This window comes from Rattus rattus, chromosome 4 (genome assembly GCF_011064425.1).
Source record: "Rattus rattus isolate New Zealand chromosome 4, Rrattus_CSIRO_v1, whole genome shotgun sequence".
Lineage (NCBI taxonomy): Eukaryota > Metazoa > Chordata > Mammalia > Rodentia > Muridae > Rattus > Rattus rattus.
Window position 1 is genome coordinate 71,628,544 of NC_046157.1, and position 22,250 is coordinate 71,650,793.

Genomic DNA, 22,250 nt, shown 5'->3' on the forward strand with positions numbered 1-22,250 from the left:
ATATGAAAATATAAAAGTGTTGCCTATTGTGAAGCCCAGTTATTAATGGTAAATATCCTATATTCATGAGCACAAAAAAACATGGGATTGTTCCTACAAGTCAGACATTACCAACCCTCCAAAACTTCACTCTGTAAAAAGTGAAGTTTCCTGATCAATTACAGACAGGATTATAGATTGTTCTATGACTGGAGTAGATATTGGTCACGGCATGAGAGGGAACAGACTCCAGGTTAGAAGGGAAGGGACACTCAGTGACGACGGGAAACTGGAGTTTGAGAATATGAGAAGCATCTCCCCATAAGTACTGCTTCACTCTAAGGCTCTAAAATGGGAAAAAGGCATTCTGCATAAAATGGGTATCGTCTGGACTACTCTGAGAGAAGACCAAACTATTCAAAACTAGATAAACAACAAGTAGACAAGTATAATTCACATAAAGAATAAAGATAAAACTGAAGTGGAATGCACGAGGCAGAAATGGGGGCTCTGGACAGAGCCACAAGGCACGGAATTCGCAACGGAATATAAAGCACGTGACCTGAGACCAGTAAGTGCTCATTTAGACGGAGCCATACATGGCATTGTGACTGGCAAAGGGAAATGTACCAGCGAATATGAAAGCTGAACCAGAAGCTTCGTATCCTTCAAAAATCTCATACAGAAGCAAATAGGTCAGGTAATTTCACAAAGCATTTAAAACAGGAGAACGACATAGAGAGAATCCCATGTCTTAGTATGATGGCCACTCTGAATAGGGTATGAAAATTGGGACAGGAAGTACGAAGTTTTATTAAGATAGGGGCATTTTTGGAAAAGAACATGAAATGGAAGCTGTCTTAGGGCACATAGTAATAAAGGGTTTGCTCTGTTTTGTTTTCTTTGTTCTTGTATTGCACTACAAATTCAAGAGAGGCACGGCCATCGCCCCTTCCTTCCTTATGTTCATAACTGACAGTGAGATACTCCCAGTACAAAAATATGAAATTCAATACTTGTTAATTACTATATTAGGAAAGAAAAATCAAAATAAGGTTGTTTTTAAGTTATAGGTATAAGCATAAAATACAAATGAATATACCTACTTTCCCAATTATCTTTGCAGCCACAAAGAAAAAGATAAAAAACAGATAAAATATAACATTACTTTATATATTTTACAATTTTTTTGTGTTTCCTATCAATATGCTAAGAATGTACAAGCATGCATGTGCAGACACAAGAAAGAAAAAAGGGAAGAAAGAGTCCATTTTTAACACGGCTTTACTCTCATCTATAGAAAAGAAGCCCTTCTCTGCTACTTTACTTGGGTTCATTAACATTCACTGTATTTGAAATCAAACACAAAGAATCATCATCATGTGGTAAAGGAAAGCATCTAATTCTACCTGTGCACTCTCTCAAAAATTAGATGTTTCAGGGCCTTAAGGTTGATTAAGTTGAACTGGGTATCAAATGAAATGAATAAGGATTTTCTGTGGGTCACAGAAGAAAAATAATATCACATATAATAAGTAAGGACATCGCATGGGACAAATAATACAAATGGTCAGAATCTTATGATCACCATACACTACGGGAATTCAATGACCCAGCGGAAGCCTCAAATCATTAAGTATTCTACTGAACAGATGTGCTCTCTCAGCTTCCTACATCTTAAAGGGGTTATTTTGAAGTTGGAATTAAAGGACAAATTCCCCATGGTTTCTTTTCTCACCCAAGCAAATAAACAGAGAAAGACAAAAGGAACAAAAGAAAGAAAGAAAGAAAGAAAGAAAGAAAGAAAGAAAGAAAGAAAGAAAGAAAGAAGAGAGAAATCATAAATTGCAATGAAATGTTATGAGAATGGAAAGCAGTTAAAAGGATATGAAACTAGACAGGAGGACAAAAATGGCCTAGAGAGATGGTTTATAGCACTATATGATCCTGCAGAGGACCTGTCTGATTCCCAGAAACCACAGCATAGTTCACAACCAATGAATCATTTGCCATCTTCTGGCCTACATGGGGACCAGGCATACATGTGTACCTATATAACATATGAAGGCAAACACTCATAAACATACATTTTTAAAAAATAATGATGTAAAAAAGAAAGGCAATCTATAATCTGACTTTACAGAGGAAGAAGCCTAACCACACCAGCAAAGGCCCTCTGAAAGACTCAGCATCCAGGAGACCCTGGGACCAGGAAACAGAACGAATCTAAAGTAAGAACACACGGCAGCTGGGGGTTGCCTTCCTATTAGCCAAACAGGCTAATATATAGCCCTTTGCACTCCCTCAAACGGGAAATTATAGTTTATTCTCTGAAAACTACTGACTGAGGAGCCTCCAGACTCATGGTCAGTAAGGTCAGAAGATGTCTGAATAACCTGACTGAAAGTACGTAGGCCACTCTTCCATATTTCCTGCTCTTAGCTCCCCACCAATAGACTAGTATACAGCCCTCCCTCTGTTCCAGGGCCACTCTGCCCACTCACTGTAATACACTGCTCAAGAAAAGAAAAACATTACCAGAAGGGAGAAAAACAAACAAATGAAACCCTTCCCCTACTCCCACCAGTCCATAGCCAGGCTGCTCTATGAATACCTAACAATGAAACTGACCAGATAGCTAGCAGCATCTGTAGACACAGAAGTTAAAGGCCTTTCCAAGCTAAATTTGAAATATAACTTTTTAATCATTGTGTAGTGAGTACAACCTGTGACAGCACATACAGAAATTAAAAACAAACACAGAAAGAGGAGCACTTAATGATATAACCTAACTTAAAAGTTGAAGCCAAAAGCAAAACCTTAGAGATTTTGAACATATACCCGGAAATCAAAGCAGGTGAAAGACAAGATCATCTTTAAAGGGGTAACAGAAATCAAAATGATGCACAAGTTAAGAGAAAAAGACAAAATCTCAGAGAATCGATATACAAATATTAGGTATCCTTAAAAGCACAAAACAGTAGAAAGGGAGGAAAATTGGCAATGACAGAGTACATGAATGTTCCCGAGATGAAGGATCACAAGTCATCAGATCAATCTTCTTAGGCAATGACTGACAGGAAATTCTGCTGTGCTACATCCCTAGCCCAGACCTCTGCATAGCGCCTTCACGGCTACGCGCGGAGCTCCTTCCGGTTCTCAGTCATTACTTTTGATCTACCGCATCCTATCCCCAGACTCTTTCCACAAACTATCTATCTACTTCTCCGTTGGCTGTCAGGAAAGAGTCAATATTCTGTCTTCCAGAATGCTAAAACAAAATGGAGGCCAGACGACACTCTGCAGAGCATGGTACAACATGAACTTTAGATCTGGGACTTCTTTCCCGGTCTCCTTTATTTGGGCCGGTCTCTCCTCTCTGGTTTGCCTTCTAAAATCTCATCCTCAAGTGCAGCGCGGCACATTCCAGAATATGACCCATGCCGTTAGACAGACTCCCATGAAGACGCAGCGTATAACAATGCATTAACTTTGTGGTCTTGTAAATTTACCTTTAAAAAGGACTGTCCTCTTTCCTAGGAATACAATGGAGGATGAAAATAAATGAATTTAACTTCTAAGGTTTTTTTCAACTGTCAGAATCGCAAATGTAGTTGTTAGGTTTCAGGTTTCTTTTCTACCATTCAATTCTGTAGCATCTGAATATGTTTCATAATTGAAAAGCAGGATAATCCTGCTATGCAATAAGTTACATTTGTCCAAATTTATAAGCAAAAGAACTCCTAAGATGACATTACTGGGAGCGGGGACCATGGGAATTCATCAGGTCTATTTGGAGAAACAAGGTTAGTATATTATGGGCTCAGTGCCCTTGTAAAGCTTAATAGAGTTTACACAAATGCACTGTCCAATACCCTACCTTCCTTTCTATCTGCCATGTGACAAAACAAAGAGTCTCACCTTCTGAGGTTAGGGAGGAATAGCTTAGAACATAATCAACATGGCCTCTAGGATTTCCAGCATCTCAAACTATGAACAAGTACATCTTTCTGTGACTAAAGCTATCCATGCTAGGGCATTTGTTATGGCCCCTTTCACTAATAAACCAGGTAAGCCTTTGTAAATGTTAAAGGCCTGGTGCCCAGATAGCTCTAGTGCATCTTCATTACTGACTGGGAAGCAATAGTTAAAGTGCATAAAGATAATAGACAATGAAAATACGTTAAATATAAGTTGTCACTGCTAGTCTGTTAGTTCTAATTAGAATAGTAAAGGAAAAGGGGGAGAGAGGGGAAGGGAGATGAAAGGAGGAGAGGAGGGGGGAAGGGGAGAAAAAGAGGGTGGGAAAAGAAAATAAGAGTGGAGAGAGGAGGCGATGAGAGGGGAGAGGAGGCGGGGAGAGGCAAGGCAGAGGTGAGGCAGGAGGCAAAGCTAGGTGAGGCAAGGCAAGGCTAGGGCTAGTGTATGGGAGGAAAACCTTCACTTTGCCCCAAGTGACACTGTTCAGTTTACCTTCCTGATCTCTTCGCCCTTATCTCCTATGCAAGGGTTGGCCTTGTGTCCTCAGATTCTGCCTCCTAGGAGCTTTGGCCAGTGTCAGGCTCCAATAACATATTGGAGATGAAGGGGTGAGGGAACAGCTCAGTGTCTCCTTCATTCCCTTGCTCCATCACCGGAAGGCTGTTCCAAACTACCTTAGCTCTCAACTGGAGTTCAGTGCCCGTGGAGACAGTGTAGTTCTCCCACGGGGTTTCCAGTTATTAATATTTGCTCCAGTGGCAGAGAGGGAGTTAGATTCTCTAGACTTCTACCTCAGTGGTCTTGTGAACTCCCCAGTCGTTTCCTTCCATGCTCACGTATGAAAATAGCTTTCCTGAAAAAAATACCAATTTAGAGTGTACTGTGTGAGTGTACTATGTGAGCGTGCTGTCTGAGTGTACTGTCTGAGTGTACTGTCTGAGTGTACTGTCTGAGTGTGCTGTCTGAGTGTACTGTGTGAGCGTGCTGTCTGAGTGTGCTGTCTGAGTGTACTGTCTGAGTGTACTGTCTGAGGGTGCTGTCTGAGTGTGCTGTCTGAGTGTACTGTGTGAACATGCTGTCTGAGTGTGCTGTGTGAGTGTACTGTGTCTGAGTGTACTGTGTGAGTGTACTGTCTGAGCGTGCTGTCTGAGTGTACTGAATGAGTTTGCTGTCTGAGTGTACTGTCTGAGTGTGCTGTCTGAGTGTGCTGTCTGAGTGTGCTGTCTGAGTGTGCTGTCTGAGTGTACTGTCTGAGTGTGCTGTCTGAGTGTACTGTCTGAGTGTGCTGTCTGAGTGTACTGTCTGAGTCTGAGTGTACTGTCTGAGTGTACTGTCTGAGTGTGCTGTCTGAGTGTACTGTCTGAGTGTGCTGTCTGAGTATACTGTCTGAGTGTGCTGTCTTAGTGTACTATGTGAGTGTGCTGTTTGCTTCCCCCTTGGGAGCTGGATGAATGCACACCTTTATTCATTCAGCACTCAGGTTAGAATGATTTTCTTCCCGTGAGCTCTCTGATCTACTTCTATGTACTTGAGCATCACTACGCCTTGTAAGTTTCTGTTGCCATCATACACATCACACAATGAACATATTGCTCATTCATTCTGCAATCCAACAGCACATTCTGTTTTAAATACATGCATGGTATATGTAAGTGTTGGTGTGTGTGTGTACCTGTGCGTGTGCTGTGTTCACTTACACTTCAAGAACAAACAGGTAAGAATAGTATGCAAACAAAAAAGGAAACGTAATAACTATGAAAATTGCTAATTTCTTTTATTTAGATTTAATCATGGTACTATCAGTATATATCTTTAAATAGTGAACAAACTTTTTAAATAATGTACATTGAAAATAAAGAACATGAATAATATGAATGAAATTATCCCTCAGCTAAGTGGTCTTCCCTGTATCTTTGAATGTTTAATTTATTTTATATCATTTTTCTTTAAATATTATTAGATTTAAAAATGTAAAGGTTTATTTATAATATAAGTAAAGTCTTTTTTCAATAGTTCAGTTGAAAATTTTAAGTGGTTTGCAGAGAACAAAATTATTATTTCAGCAGTAGATAATGCTTATTTTGTGAATGGTTACAAGATAATTCATGAGAGATTTTTACAATAAAAAGGGTCAATCCCTTTGTGGACTGAAATAAATTTTCAAGTCCTGCTTAAACCACAGCTTTTAATTACCAGGAGAGAATACCCAGGGATAACATTAGGGTAAGGGGCCAAACAGTTCCTATCAGTAGACGTTTACAGAGATTTTAATAGCTTTGCCCAAAAGGTACATCAGTTTCCACACATGAATAAATAAATATGTCACTGTTTAGTATTACAGTAACAGCCAAGTGTACCCTTATCATCTGAAATGTCCAAACACTGATAATAATATCTTGTACCAGACTTTCTAATTAATTACTCTCACCATAAATTTTAGAGTTTTATACTGAAGAAATTACAGCTTACCTAATATTTATTTAATATGTCCCTGCTATAAACACATAATTGGCTTTAAAAAAAGATTTATTTATTTATTATGTATATAGTGTTCTGCCTATACATATGCCTGTCTGCCAGAAGAGGGCACCAGATCTCATTATAAACGGTTATGAGCCACCGTGAGGATACTGGGAATTGAACTCAGGCCATCTGGAAGAGGAGCCAGCGCTCTTAACCTCTGAGCCATCTTTCCAACACTAAGCAATAATTTCTAAAAACCCAGATGAGAATGTAAAAACAATTTCTAACCATGAGATAATAATATCTGCCAAAATAATATCAAACGTTTGACATGACTAAGGCAGACCACTTTTGCAAAGGAAGCATAATGTAATATGTAGCACAGACAGAACTTTATAAATGCCTTCAATCAGAGTAAAGAGGGAGACACCCAAGGCAGTGTTGACATAAATCATTCATCCCTGGGATGGGCTAAGTAATCCTTACCAAAATACTCAGGAACGTCTTTTTGATACTTGCATATAGATGAGGCGTCTTAGAGAGAAAATCTAAATCTAAACACAAAATGCATGCATATTTCATCTCTGCCACACATACAGCCTGAAGACAAGCATTAGAGATTCTTGACAATTTATGTAAGAAACAACACTTCATGGTATGGAATTTTTCCACTGTGTCATCGTGTCAACTCTCAAAAGGCTTCTGATTCTGAAGATTTCAGGGTTGAAATTTTGGATTTGAAAAGCTCACAAACAGATATAATTACTTTATTACTTCCATAGAAACTACATTGTGAAATTCATTTAATCAACACTTCATTTTAATAGCCAGAGAGGTATCTAGGCTCACAAAATTACCTAAATAAAATAAAGAGTAGTATAATGTTTTTGAAAGAGAGGAAATCCACACAGTTCTCAGAAGAGGCAAACCTAGGGAACTAAGAAGGAGCCAGCTATTAAACGCAGTCCTTCAAAACTGGCCTTCTAATTGCCTCAGTGGTCCTGTGGTGTACACTTAAGACTGAATTCAGGCCAGGCTTAGCTATATGCAAATACCTCGTCAAGAAAAAGAAAGAAACAAAGAGAGAGGAGGGAACATACATACCTTCAGTTTGGACCCATGAGGTATTGGGGGAGTTTTATTCTGCTTGGGTGGGATGTACAGCTCCCATTTCCCATATTCCAGCTTTTTATATGGATGAGAAAATGGATTCCAACCACCTAAAAACATAAAGACCACATGATCAAGAACCTCCATGCACTATGAATTTAAAGTAGGATATAACAGTGATGACCTGTAAAACTAAAGCTGCTTAAAAAATCATTTAATAATAGTGAAAATACTCTACAATACACTTAGAGAAACATAGGATGGTTCGAAATTTATAAGAAATGCTTTTCTGAGGTAGCAAGATACTTAGAGGGAAAGGGTGCTTGCCACCAAGTTTAATGACATGAATTCAATCCCTGGGGCAAGCACAGTAGAAAGAATGAACCAATTCCTACAATTTGTTCCAGGACTTCATCACACATGCCTTAATATGTGCAACCAGAGAGATGCAGACATACACAGACACACACCCATGCCTGCATACATGCACCTAAATATAATTTTTAAATGTAAGTTAAAAGTAATTTTAAAATGCATCTAAAACTTTACCTTCAGTTAACTCAAATTAAACATAAATTTTACCACTTTTCAAATGTACTTTCAAATTTGAATCTATTTACTAGTAAATATAAAGTTTAAAAAGTCATTTTAAATAAATATCAACAAAGAAAAATTATGTGAGAAAGAAGGAACAGTCTAGCCTATTAGATCAGATACATGCATTCCATAAAAGTTGATTGAAATAATTTATATGTACCCAAATTCATGAGAATATGAATTAGTCCAAATAAAATATAGAGAAATACCTCAATTTGAAACATAGAAAATTAACCTCAAATATGGAGTAATGGGGCAGTATGCTTCAGATGAGGGAGAAAATCCTCTATAAACAAGTCAACCCTTGCACAAAAGAAGCAACATAGTTGCAATACTTAAGGCAGAGGTGTGAAAGCAACTGGTTATGCTTACTGCAAATAAGGAAAATGGACCAAGACCTTCTCACACAGCCCTATACCATTCACAAATCTGACAAATCAAACTGGAGGATACCTAGGAAGAAAACAGAGAAAGGTATTTGCAACCTTAGAACAGATAGGGGGAATTTCTTTTTCTCAAATGAAGAGTATCCCAAAAACATAATTAATTAAAATGTTAAAGCAAAGACTAGTAAATTTGATCACTAAGACGTAAGCTTATCTCCGTAACAGGTAGATGCAATCTAACACCTATATCAATCACTCAGAGAACAGGATAGAAGCATTTGAAAAACATAACACAAGGAACAAAGAAACAAACCAACAGAAAAGTGGGCAAAGAAAATATCCAAAGGAAGAGGTTAAAAGTTTCAAAATATCAAACATCCAATAAGGATATACAAACTACAGTACTACAGAAGGTAAAATGACTGAGAACAACTTGGCCCTCAGGTGATACCAACTCAACAACTCAAGGACCGTATTCCCAGGCACTACCCTAGCCAAATTCCCCTAAGTCAACATAAGAGTCTATTTAGAACTGCTCACAGAAGAATTAACTGTAAACACAAAATAATAATAATAATAATAATAATAACAATAATAATAATGAGGAGGAGGAGGAGGGGGAAAGGAGGGGAGAAGGAGGAGAAAAGGAGGGGAAAAGGTGGGGAAAAGGAGAAAAGGAGGAGAGAAGGAGGAGGAGAAATACCTCTTACGTCAAGATCAAGAAATATGTAGAAGGTAATGGATAGAGATGTGCATGTTGTAAAACTATTAAAATTGAAATGAGAATGTGAAATAACATCTACGATGATTTTCTCTAAGATCAGAAAAATATTAGATATACACGGGGCAGAAAAATGGATGAAACAAGACAAGCAAAATGTTTATCACCTTGAAGCCAGCTGAATACAGGACTTCTCTACCTTTCCAAAAGTGCCAAACTGAAAGTTCATGGTGTCAGGTCTCTGTGCAGAAACACCAGCTTTCTTTACTATCAGTTGTAAAGTGATGGTATCAGGCAAAGGACATCAGGCCTTAACATATTTATCATTCCAAAAACAGATTAGCAAACTACTTTCTGGGTTGGCAGTTTCGATTCACACTCCTACCAGCTGCACCGGGGAATGCTCAAGTACCCATCTCCTCAGGGGTTATCATTTTAATAACACGCCATGCCTGTGTTGCTCAGCCAGATTAGAAAAGATTAAGCTCTAGTACCCTAAGGATCCCCTGCATGCAATACATAAACTCCTCTTCAACACATCCAGAACAGGACATGTACCATCTTTGAGAGGACTGAGAAAACAGACACATCATTTTCTGTGTCCCGTGGATCAGATGCACTACCAGCATGAGAGACATTTTCTCTCATCATTTTTCTGGCTGTAACAATAACAGTTGATATACACCGTTTTCATCTCTTTTCAATATGGGCTGTAATTGGGCCACTGATTATTCTCTTTAACCTTATTGTTATTGGGGATAAATTGAGTTATATTACATTTCCTCCTAAATTTCTTTCATTAATTTCTACTTTTACTGAAATGAAGATAATAGCGTGGCTTGCTTTGAGGTTTAATACAGTGGCAATCACAGCATTTATTTATTTACCAACCTATTTACTTTTAGCAGCTGAAGCCATTCAGTTTTATTACAATAAATTTGGTAGAGGATTCCAACATGAAAACCATATAAAGCAAATCAAAGCAGAAATGCTCTGCTTGACATATGACTGTGTGCCTGTGCCCCTCTAACCTTCTCCCCTTCTGAGTCTGACAGACAGGACTCGGCTCTTTTGTGTATGACATAAGTGTGTGGTGTGTGCCTGAGTGAGCATATGTGTGCAGATGTGCATGTGGATACCTACATACAAGCAAAACGCAGAGCAGGACATCAAGTATCTTCCTCTGTCTGTCACCCCTTGCCTTATTTGCTCAAGTCATTGTCTCTCAGTGAAAACAGCTTTTCTGCTAAACTGGCTTCCAAGGAAGCTCATGGGATCTTCCAGTGTCCACCTCCAACACTGACCTGATAGGCATGCTTGGTCGTGCCTGATTTTGACGTGGATGCTGAGGGTTTGAACTCAAATCCTCATGCTTGAACCGGAAGCTCTCAGCCGCTGAGCCATCTCCACAGCCCAGAATTCAGTTCTTAAACCTAAGCGCTACTTGTGTTAAGAACTCAAGGACTTCCCTCTATTCATGTTGGTGAGGTATCATGGGACTAGCGTCTCATAGTCCTAGAAGTCAAAATGTCACAGTGAACCCCCTGACCCTCAGAGAACTATGGGCAACTAAGGAATGCCCCAAGGAGTAGCACATCAGTGGTCAGTTCAGAAAACATGCAGGTAACAGACTGAGCAGGTTGTGTTCTGTATTTAACAGAATGCTAGATGTAACGTCAATTAATGAAAAAGAAGAGGTGATGAATTTGAAAGCCAATGGAGGGTGGGGCTGGGGTATGTGGGTAAGGTTTGGAAGGAGGGAAGGGAATGGGAAAATGATAAAATTACACTGTAATCTGAAAAGTAAAAGAAATGGTTTTAAAAAAAACAGAGAGTCTATTGGAGATTACTAAAAGCTGCCAGGTGGGGTAGGGTCAGCAAAATGAGACAAGGAAAAAAACCTGTAGCCCAGATAGAGCAGTTACAGGGTAACTATACAAATATTTCAGAAACACAGATATATGTCAGAAAGCTAGAAAAATGATTTTTTTTACTTAAAAATGATTAGTATATGAGAAGGCAGAGATGGGTAATGAGACTCATACACTGCACATATACCAAAACATTTGATGCCACCCCATTAAAATGTACAATGTTAGGTTTTTCATATTAGGTAAAGGACATGGTCAAATACACATTTTAGAGTACAGAGGGTACTGATGTTCACACCCATGCAGAAACTAGGACGCAATAAATGAGATAAACGTAATCTGTACTCAAATAGCAGTTAACACCACACTGGAATTTATAGTATTCCAGTATATGAGCATCATCATGTTCAATAGATCATTGAAATTAAGTAATTTCATTTTATTTATATTATCCTTTTTTTTTACTTTATCTTCTGGCACACTTAAAGTGCTTTAATATATATGATAGAAGTTTAGTCTAAAATTGAAGGACCCTAGGGCCTTTCTATAGCCCCCACACCCACCCGCCTCAGGCAAGGTTGGGCCAGGTTCCAGATTACTGCCCTGGGTCAGGGATAGGCCAAGTTCCATTCTCCACCCACAGGAACATTCTTGAGTAGAAAATTCTCAGAACATCCTGACTGAGATTAGGTAGCCAATAGATTTAAAGATCAATATGCTTAGCCAATAAGTTTGAACTGTAACCTTGCTGAGGTAACCTGTGCCCCTAAAAAAAAGTATAAAAACTGTTCGTAATAGCTATTCAGGGTCATCTTCTCGTCACTCGCCTCCAGGGACTGATTGAGGGTCGACCCCAATGCGCTGGAAAATAAACCTCTTGCTTTTGTATCAGTCTCCATCTCAGAGTCTCACTCAGGGATGTCTCAAAGTAGGTATCACTGACCAACTTCTGTGTTTCTCCAATCTATTGTGTTGATATTCTGTCCCAAAAGATGAGTACATGGAAAAGTGAGACCTTTGGAAGAAGCATGGGTCACAGGGCAAAACCCAGGGAAGTAAGATTAGGACCCATGTAAAAGTAACTTCAGAGAGCATGCTACTTTCTGTGACAAGGCAAGGAGAAATCAACCATCTATATAAAACCCAGAAACGGCTCCATATCAGGTCCCAACCATGCTTGCTAATTTCAGCCTTAAAGCCTGTGTGGAGTGCAAATTTCTTTTCCTGATAAGCTGCCTTGACCTCTGGTACTTTGTAGCAGCTTCCTAACCTGAAACACAAGAATTTGGTTTCGACCTAAACTTGATCAGCCTTTCAGTTTCTCAGAAACATTAGATAGTATGTGGGAAACAAATGGTTAAATTGGAAGAGACCTCTCATTTGCTTAGGAAGAATATGTTAAGTGAAAAAAACAGACTAGAGAAGAAAAAGGGTAGGGGTGCTCACTGAAGAGGTTCCGTAACCACAGGGATGGAATGCCTGTTCCTGGAGTAGCTCTGCCCTTTGTTTCACTGACTTACAATGAACTTTACTACTCCACTTCAGCCAATGTGTGGTGCCCACTGGCTGGCTCTCCACAGACAAGACAAATTCTACTGTTGATAGATGCTCTAACAGTACTGCTGCAGAGGATTCGGTTTATGGTTTTATAGTACTAGAATACAAATGAATATGAGAGCTTCCTCTGTACCCTGAAACACAGAATTTCATCTAATTAGACACCACCTAAACTATATCACATATGCAGACATGGGAGGGGTTCCTAGTGATTAGCGAATAGATTGCATAGCCCACACTGTTTCTTGAAGAGAAAAGCAATGGAACCACTCTGGAAAACAGCCTAGAAATTCATTGTACCCAAACTCAACTCAAGCATATATATCCGAGATATAGGAGAGCAAATTATGCTGATTCATTTTTTGTCAATTTGATACAAGCTGGAGTCATCTGGAAAGAACAAGCCTCAGATTAGGGATGACCTATGGGCAAGACTGTGGAAAGGCCTGTTGGGCTTTTATTTTCTTTATAAGGAATGAGGTGGGCCCATCCCACTGTAGGCAGTGCCATCCCTGGGCAAGGTGGTACCGGGTGTATAAGAGAACAAGTTGAGTCAGCAGGAGGAGGGCAGTAAGCAGTGCCCCGTCATGGTCTGTGCTCCTGTTTCCCTGCTTGGGTGGCTAACTCGGCTTCCCTCAATGATGGGATGCAATCAGAACATATAAACCGAATGAATCTTTTCTTCCCCCATTGCCTGGGTTGTGATGTTCATCACAGCAATAGAAAGAAAGCTAGGACACAGATGTTCACACAAAGCCTTGCATGAATAGTGCTGTATGCAATATAATTCATGATAATCAAAAGGGGAAACAATCAAATCATTTAAGAGATCATCAAAGGAAATATTTATATAACATATAATAACACATTTGGTCACACGGGGGAATGAGATACTACTGCACAGTACAATGTGGAACCCTATGAACACAAATTATATTAGGGGCAAAAGCCAACCACAAAAGATACATATTATATGCTATTTGTACAAAATATTTATGATAGGCAAATTTATAGGCAAAATGTATATCACTGCTGCCTGGATACTGTGACAATTATAAAATGTCACTTATCCTGGAATTCTTTTGAAATAAAAAACAAATGTTTTAAAACTGAGAATGGTGAGTGTTACTCAAGCTAGTTTTTAATTCTATGAAAAGTAAGGGAATTGTATACTTTAAATGGGTAAAATGCATGCTATAATAATTATCTCATATTGAGAAATATCTGAAAGAAACTGTTAAAAATAATTCAGAAACAATGCTCAGGTAACCTTCCTTTATTTGTTTGTGTTCATTGATCTTTGCCTTGGACTCAAATCAAGTTCTGTCAGAGATATTGTAAAGGAAAGGGCCACATAGGGAGACATATAAAAATTTAACACTAAGAAGATAGCCTGGTCAATAGGTAGAATGAAAAGCCAAGTTTGATGGACAAAGATGTCTTTGAAGAGAAATGACTAAAAGTTTAAAGGCTTGCCAAAGTAGAGCAATTTGAGGATTTAGGGCAAGAGGGAGCAGACAAAAGAGTTTGAACCGAACATAAATACATATAACCACCTTTCCATCGAGGGCACAAGCAAGCTACATCTGTACAGATGGTTGCCAACAGACACACACAAAGCTAATGACAATGACCTAAGAATTTATCTTGAGCTCGTATGGGGTTCAAGCCTGGAGACCCATACTTAAGAGGCTGAGACAGAAATGCTGGGAACTTGAGGAAAACCTAGGCTACAGTTAGGTTTAAGCCAGCCTAGCCTGCACTATTAAGGGGAGGGGGGGCATTATCTCAAATATAAAAAGGGAAGGGGAGAAAACAAAAAGAAAAAAGACAATAAAACTAAATGTCTTGTATCCTAGAAAGTCTAAACCTTTAATATATACACCAGAAGCTAAGTGACGGAGTAACTATCAGGAAAAAGAGAAAACACTAAGAACTGTAGATCCAGGATGGTGAAGTAAGAGAGGCTACATGTGGATGTCAACCATACAGATAAACATTATTAACTGTTCAGGGGAGTGGAATTGGCAAACATAAAAAATACTATACATTCAATTTTATGATGAAGGGAAGCAGAGGCCCAGAGTCTGTCTTAGATCTAATGATACAGAAATAGAGTTTTATTATGATAAAAAAAATTTATGAAAATTTTACAATAGCAGTAAGTAAGTGGCCTGGTCAAACTGACGGTAACGGCAGTAGTAATGTGTTCTCCTTCGTGCTGGACATTCAATATCTACCCAATTATCTCAAAAGTCCCTCAGAGCATTACATTTTTCACTTGACGGATAATGAAGAATGAAGGCAAAGAGCGAGGGTAGCAAGGCACAAGTCTCAGAGCTTCTGACAGGGCCAGGATCAGACTCATGTTAGCCTGACTCCTGTTTCACTCTCTTCTTACTCTCTGACATACATAGACCGTCTAGATCCAGGCAGTATGCATCTCCAGTAGAAATGCAGAAAACATCGGCCTCAGTCCGTGTGCGCTGCAACAACAGATACTTAAACTGGTTTTCTCCTCACAGTCCTAGAAGCCAGGCAAGTAGATCATAGAGCAAGCAGGCCAGGTCCTTGACAAGGCTTTCTTCTTCCTTCAGAGGAGTGCTATCTTCATACTGCAGTCTCACAGGGGAGAAAGACGCCTTCTCGCATGGAGTCTGTGATGTAGAAGACACGCCTTCCATTCCTAGAAGCTCTCCCCTCAAGGTCTAATTACATTCCAAAGACCCACCTCCCAATGCTGTCACCTCGGCCATATATAAACAGAGGCATGATAGAGCACAGCGATGCTCATAATGCAACCCACAGCAGGCTCACAACTGCATTTTGCCTTTGCAGTTTCTTGTCTTAGAACCTTACACTCTGGAAAACAAATTTTGCATGCAGATGTGTGTGTGTGTGTGTGTGTGTGTGTGTGCGTGCGCGCGCGCATGTGTGTGTGTTGTTTGCTTTTCTTTTGTTTTCTTTGTTGGTTCGGCTATTTTGTTTTTTGTCTTATGTTGGTTTCTGCTTTAGTAGGAGAGCTTAATTCTATATGTCTGCTTGCTGTAAGTCAGACCATGACTGCTGTGCCACAGGAAGAACAATTCAAGTCCACATCTCAGGTGAGGGGTCACACTGCTGGGGTGAGTCCTCATTCTTGACGTCTAAATACATGACACATTGGTTATTTAGGCTTCTCCTTTGAAAATCCAACTTGAATTCTTCCTGCAATGGTTTATTTCATATGAGATGATCTCACCCAGGTCAATATTGAGGTCTATGTTGCTGAGGGTGGATTTGAACTCATTCCTCCAACTATTTTCTGAGTGCTAGGAATACAGGCCATTTTTAACCTTAAATGTTAACAAGTTTTGTTTACAATGAACCTAGCAGTAATCTTGGCATATGGACTTATGGGAGATAACTATAAAATTAAAAAAGAGCAGGATAAGAAAGGAGGAAAATGGGAGAAAGGGGGCTGGGAGGAAGAAAGGATGGAGTTGGGGGAAGCTGATGTAGAGACTGACAGAAATTAATTCAAAGACAGAGAGGAAACAGACACCCAGAGAGCAATAGTTCATTTGATCCTTTTCAGTAGATTTCTGTCTGTCTCAGCAGCCAGTACAAATACCTGCAGAAGACAGGAGTTCATTATTCCAGAGACAACTGGAGCTGTAAGAGAAAAGACCCTTCAGTTGGGCAGACAGCTATGCACACCACTTCTGTATACTGGAGAGGGCACAGGTGACTCTGCTCTTTCTCACTCATTTCTGCCACATTTCTAATTGACGTTTTTGCTTTTGTTCCTGTTTTTATATTGAAACAGGATTTCATACTGAATACTGAAGATGCCTTTTTTGAAAGACGGGCCAAGGAAGTTACTTCCCAGGCTGGGGTGACAGATATACATGATGCCTGGTGTTTACTGTGGGTACTGGGGATCTGAATTTGGTTCTCATGCTTGCACAGAAAGCCCTTTGCCCACTCAGCCATCTCCCCAGCTTCTGACTTTAATTTTATTTCCTTCTGCCTTTTCCTTAAGAATAATCCCTGCCTGAATCCATTCCTCGTAGCTTTTTCAATGTTATTTCAATTATCTTTCGATGTTCTAAGGATTCTGACCATCCCATCTGGGTCTTTTTGTTTCCAACATTCAAACACAATAAATTGGTACAGTGAAGCAAGCTTCATTTCCCACCCAAGTCCTCAGCACTGACTGCCCAGTTTCTTGAATTCTTCCTCTGTTTCTTCAGGTCAGATCGGTGCCCTAAAATGTCCCAGGCTGAATTCATGGTGATTTCCAAATTTCCAACCCCAGTTTCTAGTCTCAGATTTCACCTTACTTAAGTTTTCAGTGAAACACTTGGCCAAGACTCCATAGGCTCCAGTCAGTGCTCCAAAACCATAATGGTGGCTGGAGAAAGAGAGAGGGCAGAGATCTGAAAGCTAGTTCAGTTAATATAGATAAGAAGCAGTGTTAGTTAATAGAGCTGTCAACAGGAGATAGGCTGTTCTGGCTTGGCAGACACTCCCACACATGTTCTCCGACACACAGAGATATGTATGAGTAAGTAATAACATAGGTCTTTGAGTGGAAAAAGAATTATGTCAGAAGTGAATGAAGGACAGACAGCCTTTTCTTTATAAATACACTTCAGGAAGGAGAGGTGTGGCAATTCTGTACAGAAGTGAAACAGCACTGAGGGGCCTCACAGAAAAAGGAAATGAACACAGATTCACACTGTCAAAGAGGCCAGGGTAAGAAGGAGAGAATGCACTGATCTGTAACATCACTTTTTATATTATCTTTTATAAGCACATATAAATACAAACAGCATTGAGGGGAGACACTTGGTGGCCGAAATGTTGCCTTTTGTCTGGCTTCTGTTCTCTCAGAGAAGTCAGACCAAGGGCTGTGATAAAAGAGAACAGTGCCATGGTAAAAATAAGAGAAGGATTCCAGAGAGTGTGAGAAAAATAAAATAGATAGGTAGAGAATGGAGAGAGCGGAGTCCGAAGTGTGTAATCAATTTCTGTGCAGTTGGCAACCATGAATCTATAAAAGGCAAGCGGTTCCACACAAGGCCCTGTGATTTTTTTCTCCATAGTCCCAGAAGAAAAATTAGACAGTTTGATGTCTGCCATGCTACAGATCTATAGAGCAGGGATGGTAGGAAGTCAAGGGTGAAAAGACATGAAATACTCAAGAGCAAAGTAAGGAGTCTATGTAGGATCAAAGAAAAGTAGTCAGCAGTCACGGCACCGAATGTCTGGGCCTAGAGGACTCAGCAGCTGGGAATAAATGGGATTAGAACAGTTAAAAAGCATGCCTGCATAGTGATAGTTCTCAAACTATATTTAGTTTTCAAAATATATTTTGATAGAGATTTCCTTTAACTAACAGTGGCTGGGGCTAACTGCACAAGACCTGCATAAGGTCAAAGTGGCCAAAATTTCAGCATAACTGGGAGAACTGAAGCCCTGCCCCTTCCTGAGGGTACCCAGGCACTGCTAGATGCTGAGGGACAGGAAGACCATTCACATTCCCACTGCTCAGCTTTCCATGCTGCTGTGGGCGGTCCCCATACACAGGAAGCGCTAACTGATCTTAATAGATTTGAGAAAGAAAAGGGAAAAAAAAAAAAAAAAGACATGAACTTGGGAAAGAAAGAAACTTGGGGATGACAGTGGAGTTCTGGAAGGGAAATGGGGGTTAGATGTGATCATATTTCACCGTGTAGACATAGGAAACTCTTGAGAAGGAAGTGATAATTTTTAAAAGAAGAAAAAGGGATTTTCAACAATTTTCTTCAATTGTTCACTAGCAGCCCCGTCTCTCATCTCGAGTGCTATTCGCTTTCCTTCCTGTTCTTTTATCGGATGTCTACAACACAGTCACCCTCACTGATGCACAGATTCATGCCTAACAAATGAATACACCACTGTCATAGGCTGGGTTTTATAATACTGTGCCATACAGCACACTGCTGTAGAACGATGACTATAGCCAACTTGTGCATGAATAGGAGTGACCAGCTAAACTCCCCACACACAGACTAAGCAGTTATAGGCATTGTTTTAGTTCTTACTGTAAGGTATCTAAATTCAGATAAGCATTGTGAGATCTACAAGTTATAATTTGCCCATAGGACAAAGTTGAGGGTTTTATTTATTCGCTTTTGATTATATTTCCAACTACCTAATTAGGCTAATATAGTCTGGATTTGGCATAAGAAGTTTCTCTCTTAAGATAGATTCTCAATATTCTTTGTTATAAATTCCAAAACATTTATAATAAATGGAATTTATATAATCCATATAAATTAAATATATTAGGTATGTACATAAATTACAATTAATCAATATTAAATAACCTAACACAGAACTTCACACATAATTAAAAAGTCACCAAGTATAAACTGAAATAATGTTTCAATTTCTTATGTCAAATCAGGACAATATTAACCTAATTGGGTAGTTGAAAATTTAATAAAAAGCAGAACTAATAAAAACCTCCACTTTGTTTGATAGGTTATCATAAGTTGTATTCTTCTTATACCTTAATAATATATAAATTATTGGTGCTTTATCAAGTGATATAAATTATTTAAAAGCATAAAACGCATGTGGTTATTTCTGTTAATTTTTTCCAATTAATAAGGATCTATATCAAATCTATAACTAAAAATAGCAAGAGCATATTAAATGAAAACTACATGGCTTAAATGTATTTATTCATCATTTAAGATAGATTCTTAATATTCTTTGCTATAAATCCCAAAATGACCTGCATAATATATAGAAATATAACTTGTATAAATTAGATACATATTATGCATGTACATGTTACCTTTCAGTAGATTATTTCCACTCAACAAAACAATCTTCTATAATGCTCAACAACCTGTTTAGACATTTATTAAATGCTTAATTGTCTCTATAAATATATTAATGGCATCTAAAACAGACCTCTATACATGATCTGTACATTTAGAGCATGTATACTATGTCATGCATTAGACTATGTTCCTGCTTTTCCGAATTCCAAAATCCAAGCAAAAGAGGAATCCCTTTAAATGAACCAGTGTGTTTATTAGATCCGTGGGGTGTAAGAAAACTTCAATTGCTGCTCTGAGTCCTGCTGATAGAGGCATAAACTCTCAGGTTAAACTTCTCTCTTTGTAGTACAAGTTTCAATTTGGATTTTAAAAAGCTTGAGGCCATCATTTTTCACATCTTTTCCCACTCCCATTTCAGAAATCAGAGGGACTCAATTTCAGGAAAATACTGTCAAGTTATGTGGGGGCTTAACGTGTCCAAGAATAAAGCCGACTGCCATTACGGTAATTCCATTAGAGAGACATTTTAACTATTTCCTACTATGAATTTTAGCTTTGAATTTAAGAAAACTATATTTAATATAGTAAAATTAGGTAAATAGTCTGTAAACTGAACTACTGATCAAACTCATAAAACTCTTACATTTGAAACAAAACCATGAACCTGTTGTTCTAATTATAGCCGCCTGCTCATGGCGCCTGGCTCTGCTGTCTCGTCGCCATGCTATTAGTTTCCCAGGATCGAGGGCTCGGTTTTACTGCACTACTCTTTGATCAGACTGTATGACTAAGCATCTTTCAGCTTCTCAGCTTTTCTTGAGCACTGAAGGCTACCATACAGACATAATTAGGTTGTATTCATTACCCCTAAAATGCTTGGTGCCATAAGAGTTTTATATTTCTACTCTTTTCATATTGTGAAGTACATACATTAAAAAGAGAGAGAGAGAGAAAGAGAGAGAGAGAGAGAGAGAGAGAGAGAGAGAGAGAGAGAGAGAGAGAGAGACACTGGTAATGGGACTCAAGACTAAACATAAAATTCATTTAGCTTTCATGTATATTTTATTCACTTAATACAAATTTTAGTGATTTAATGGTTGAAATGACGTTTCCTGGTGGGAAATTTTCTACTTGTAGATGTTGGTGCTTGTTTTCAATAATGGAGTACTTCATACTACAGGCTTGGGAATGGAGTATGCATTCTTGAACTTCAATACTCCAGTGACAGAACAATTGACAGCAGTTTTCCCTGGGCCAACCTCTTTCCACAGAGCACAGTGGGACCTCTAGAACAGTAACATGTCATCTGTAGATTTGAGAGCTCTGAAAGCCACAAAATCACTGTGGTAGTTTGAATGAGAATGGTTCCCATAAGCTTGGATATTTGAATACATGGTCCCCAAATGGTGGAACTGTTTGGAAGGAATAGGAAATGTGACCTTACAGTAGAAAAAGTGTCACTGGGTTTCAAATGTCTGTGCCATATCCAATCTGCCTCTGCCTCTGCCTCTGCCTCTGCCTCTGCCTCTGCCTCCTACCTTTGCCTGTTTTGCATATATATATATGTATATATATATATATTTATACATATATATGTGTGTATGTGTGTATGTGTATGTATATACGTACATATGTGTATATATATGTATATATATATATATATATGTATATGCGCCATCCCTGCCTGTCAGCTGCTGTGATTGTCATGGATACCACACTCTGAACAGCAGGTTCAAATGTAGCAGTCTCAGCTTTTTCTCCAGCACCATGTCTGCCTGCCATCACCATGCTGCTATCTCTACCATGGAGCTAATGGACTGACTATACCTCTGAAATCCAGCCCCGGTGAAATGCTTTCTTTTATGAGAGTTGCCATGGTCATAGTGTCTCTTCACAGCAGTAGAATACTAAGACAATATCCCTGTTAGGGTAATAAGCAGAAATACACTACAAGTATGGAAATGCCCACACTAAAACCAGTGTAACTAACTCAGAACATGGATGGAGGAAAGAAAGGAGAAGAAACTTGAAGGTGCAATGGCTCCCTTGCCCAGCTGCCACCACAAGGCAGTGGCCCTGCTATACCTGACATTCTTTGCTGTGATGGATGGAAACCCCTAAAACCATGAGCCAAAATAAGGACTTCTTCACCTCAAATTCCTCCTCAGGAATTATGACTACAGGTATGGAAAACTAATTAAAACAACCATGTTCAATCCACTGGTTACATAGAAAAAAATTAGTAAACTGATATAATTTCAACTGGAAATGTTACTGCTCCATCCAAGACATTCAGAAGTTAAGACCCCGTGAGGGACTAGTCTTTGCCTAGACTATACTATTCGTAGTTGTCATTTAAACTTTAGGGAAATTCCCAAAAGCAATGCAAAATTAAGGCATGAGAAAACATTTATTCTAAAGGTGCTTCATGGAAGGCACCATGCTAAAACCACTCAGAAGCAAACTTCCATTTGATCTTACTAGCAATCTAACACTATAGACAGCAAGTTCTTCCTGCAAGGCTAATGATGGAAGTCTGCAACAAAATATAGTGCAGATGAGGATAATCCATCTGCTTACAACAATGATTTCCAATTTTCTGCACGCCTCACATGAGCATGCTTCCTTACTAAGCCTCCGAGAGTGAATGAATCTCAATCTTCATTGAGAAAAGATTAACAACTCTATAATGTTGCAATTACCTTCAGGGTAATGATGGTATATTTACAGGAGATTTCAGCTTGTGATTCCTCATCCTGTGGAG

At 38.9% G+C, this 22,250-nt stretch overlaps 1 protein-coding gene across 1 annotated transcript in view; it reads right to left on the bottom strand.

Moving 5' to 3' along the window:
- The window catches only part of Gbe1 (1,4-alpha-glucan branching enzyme 1), a 244,499-nt gene that overhangs the window by 158,124 nt on the left and 64,125 nt on the right, over positions 1 to 22,250 (bottom strand). Inside the window, exon 3 of the mRNA XM_032900525.1 lies at positions 7,528 to 7,643. Within this exon, the coding sequence (XP_032756416.1) occupies positions 7,528 to 7,643 (116 nt within the window). The remainder of the gene's footprint in view (positions 1 to 7,527; positions 7,644 to 22,250) is intronic.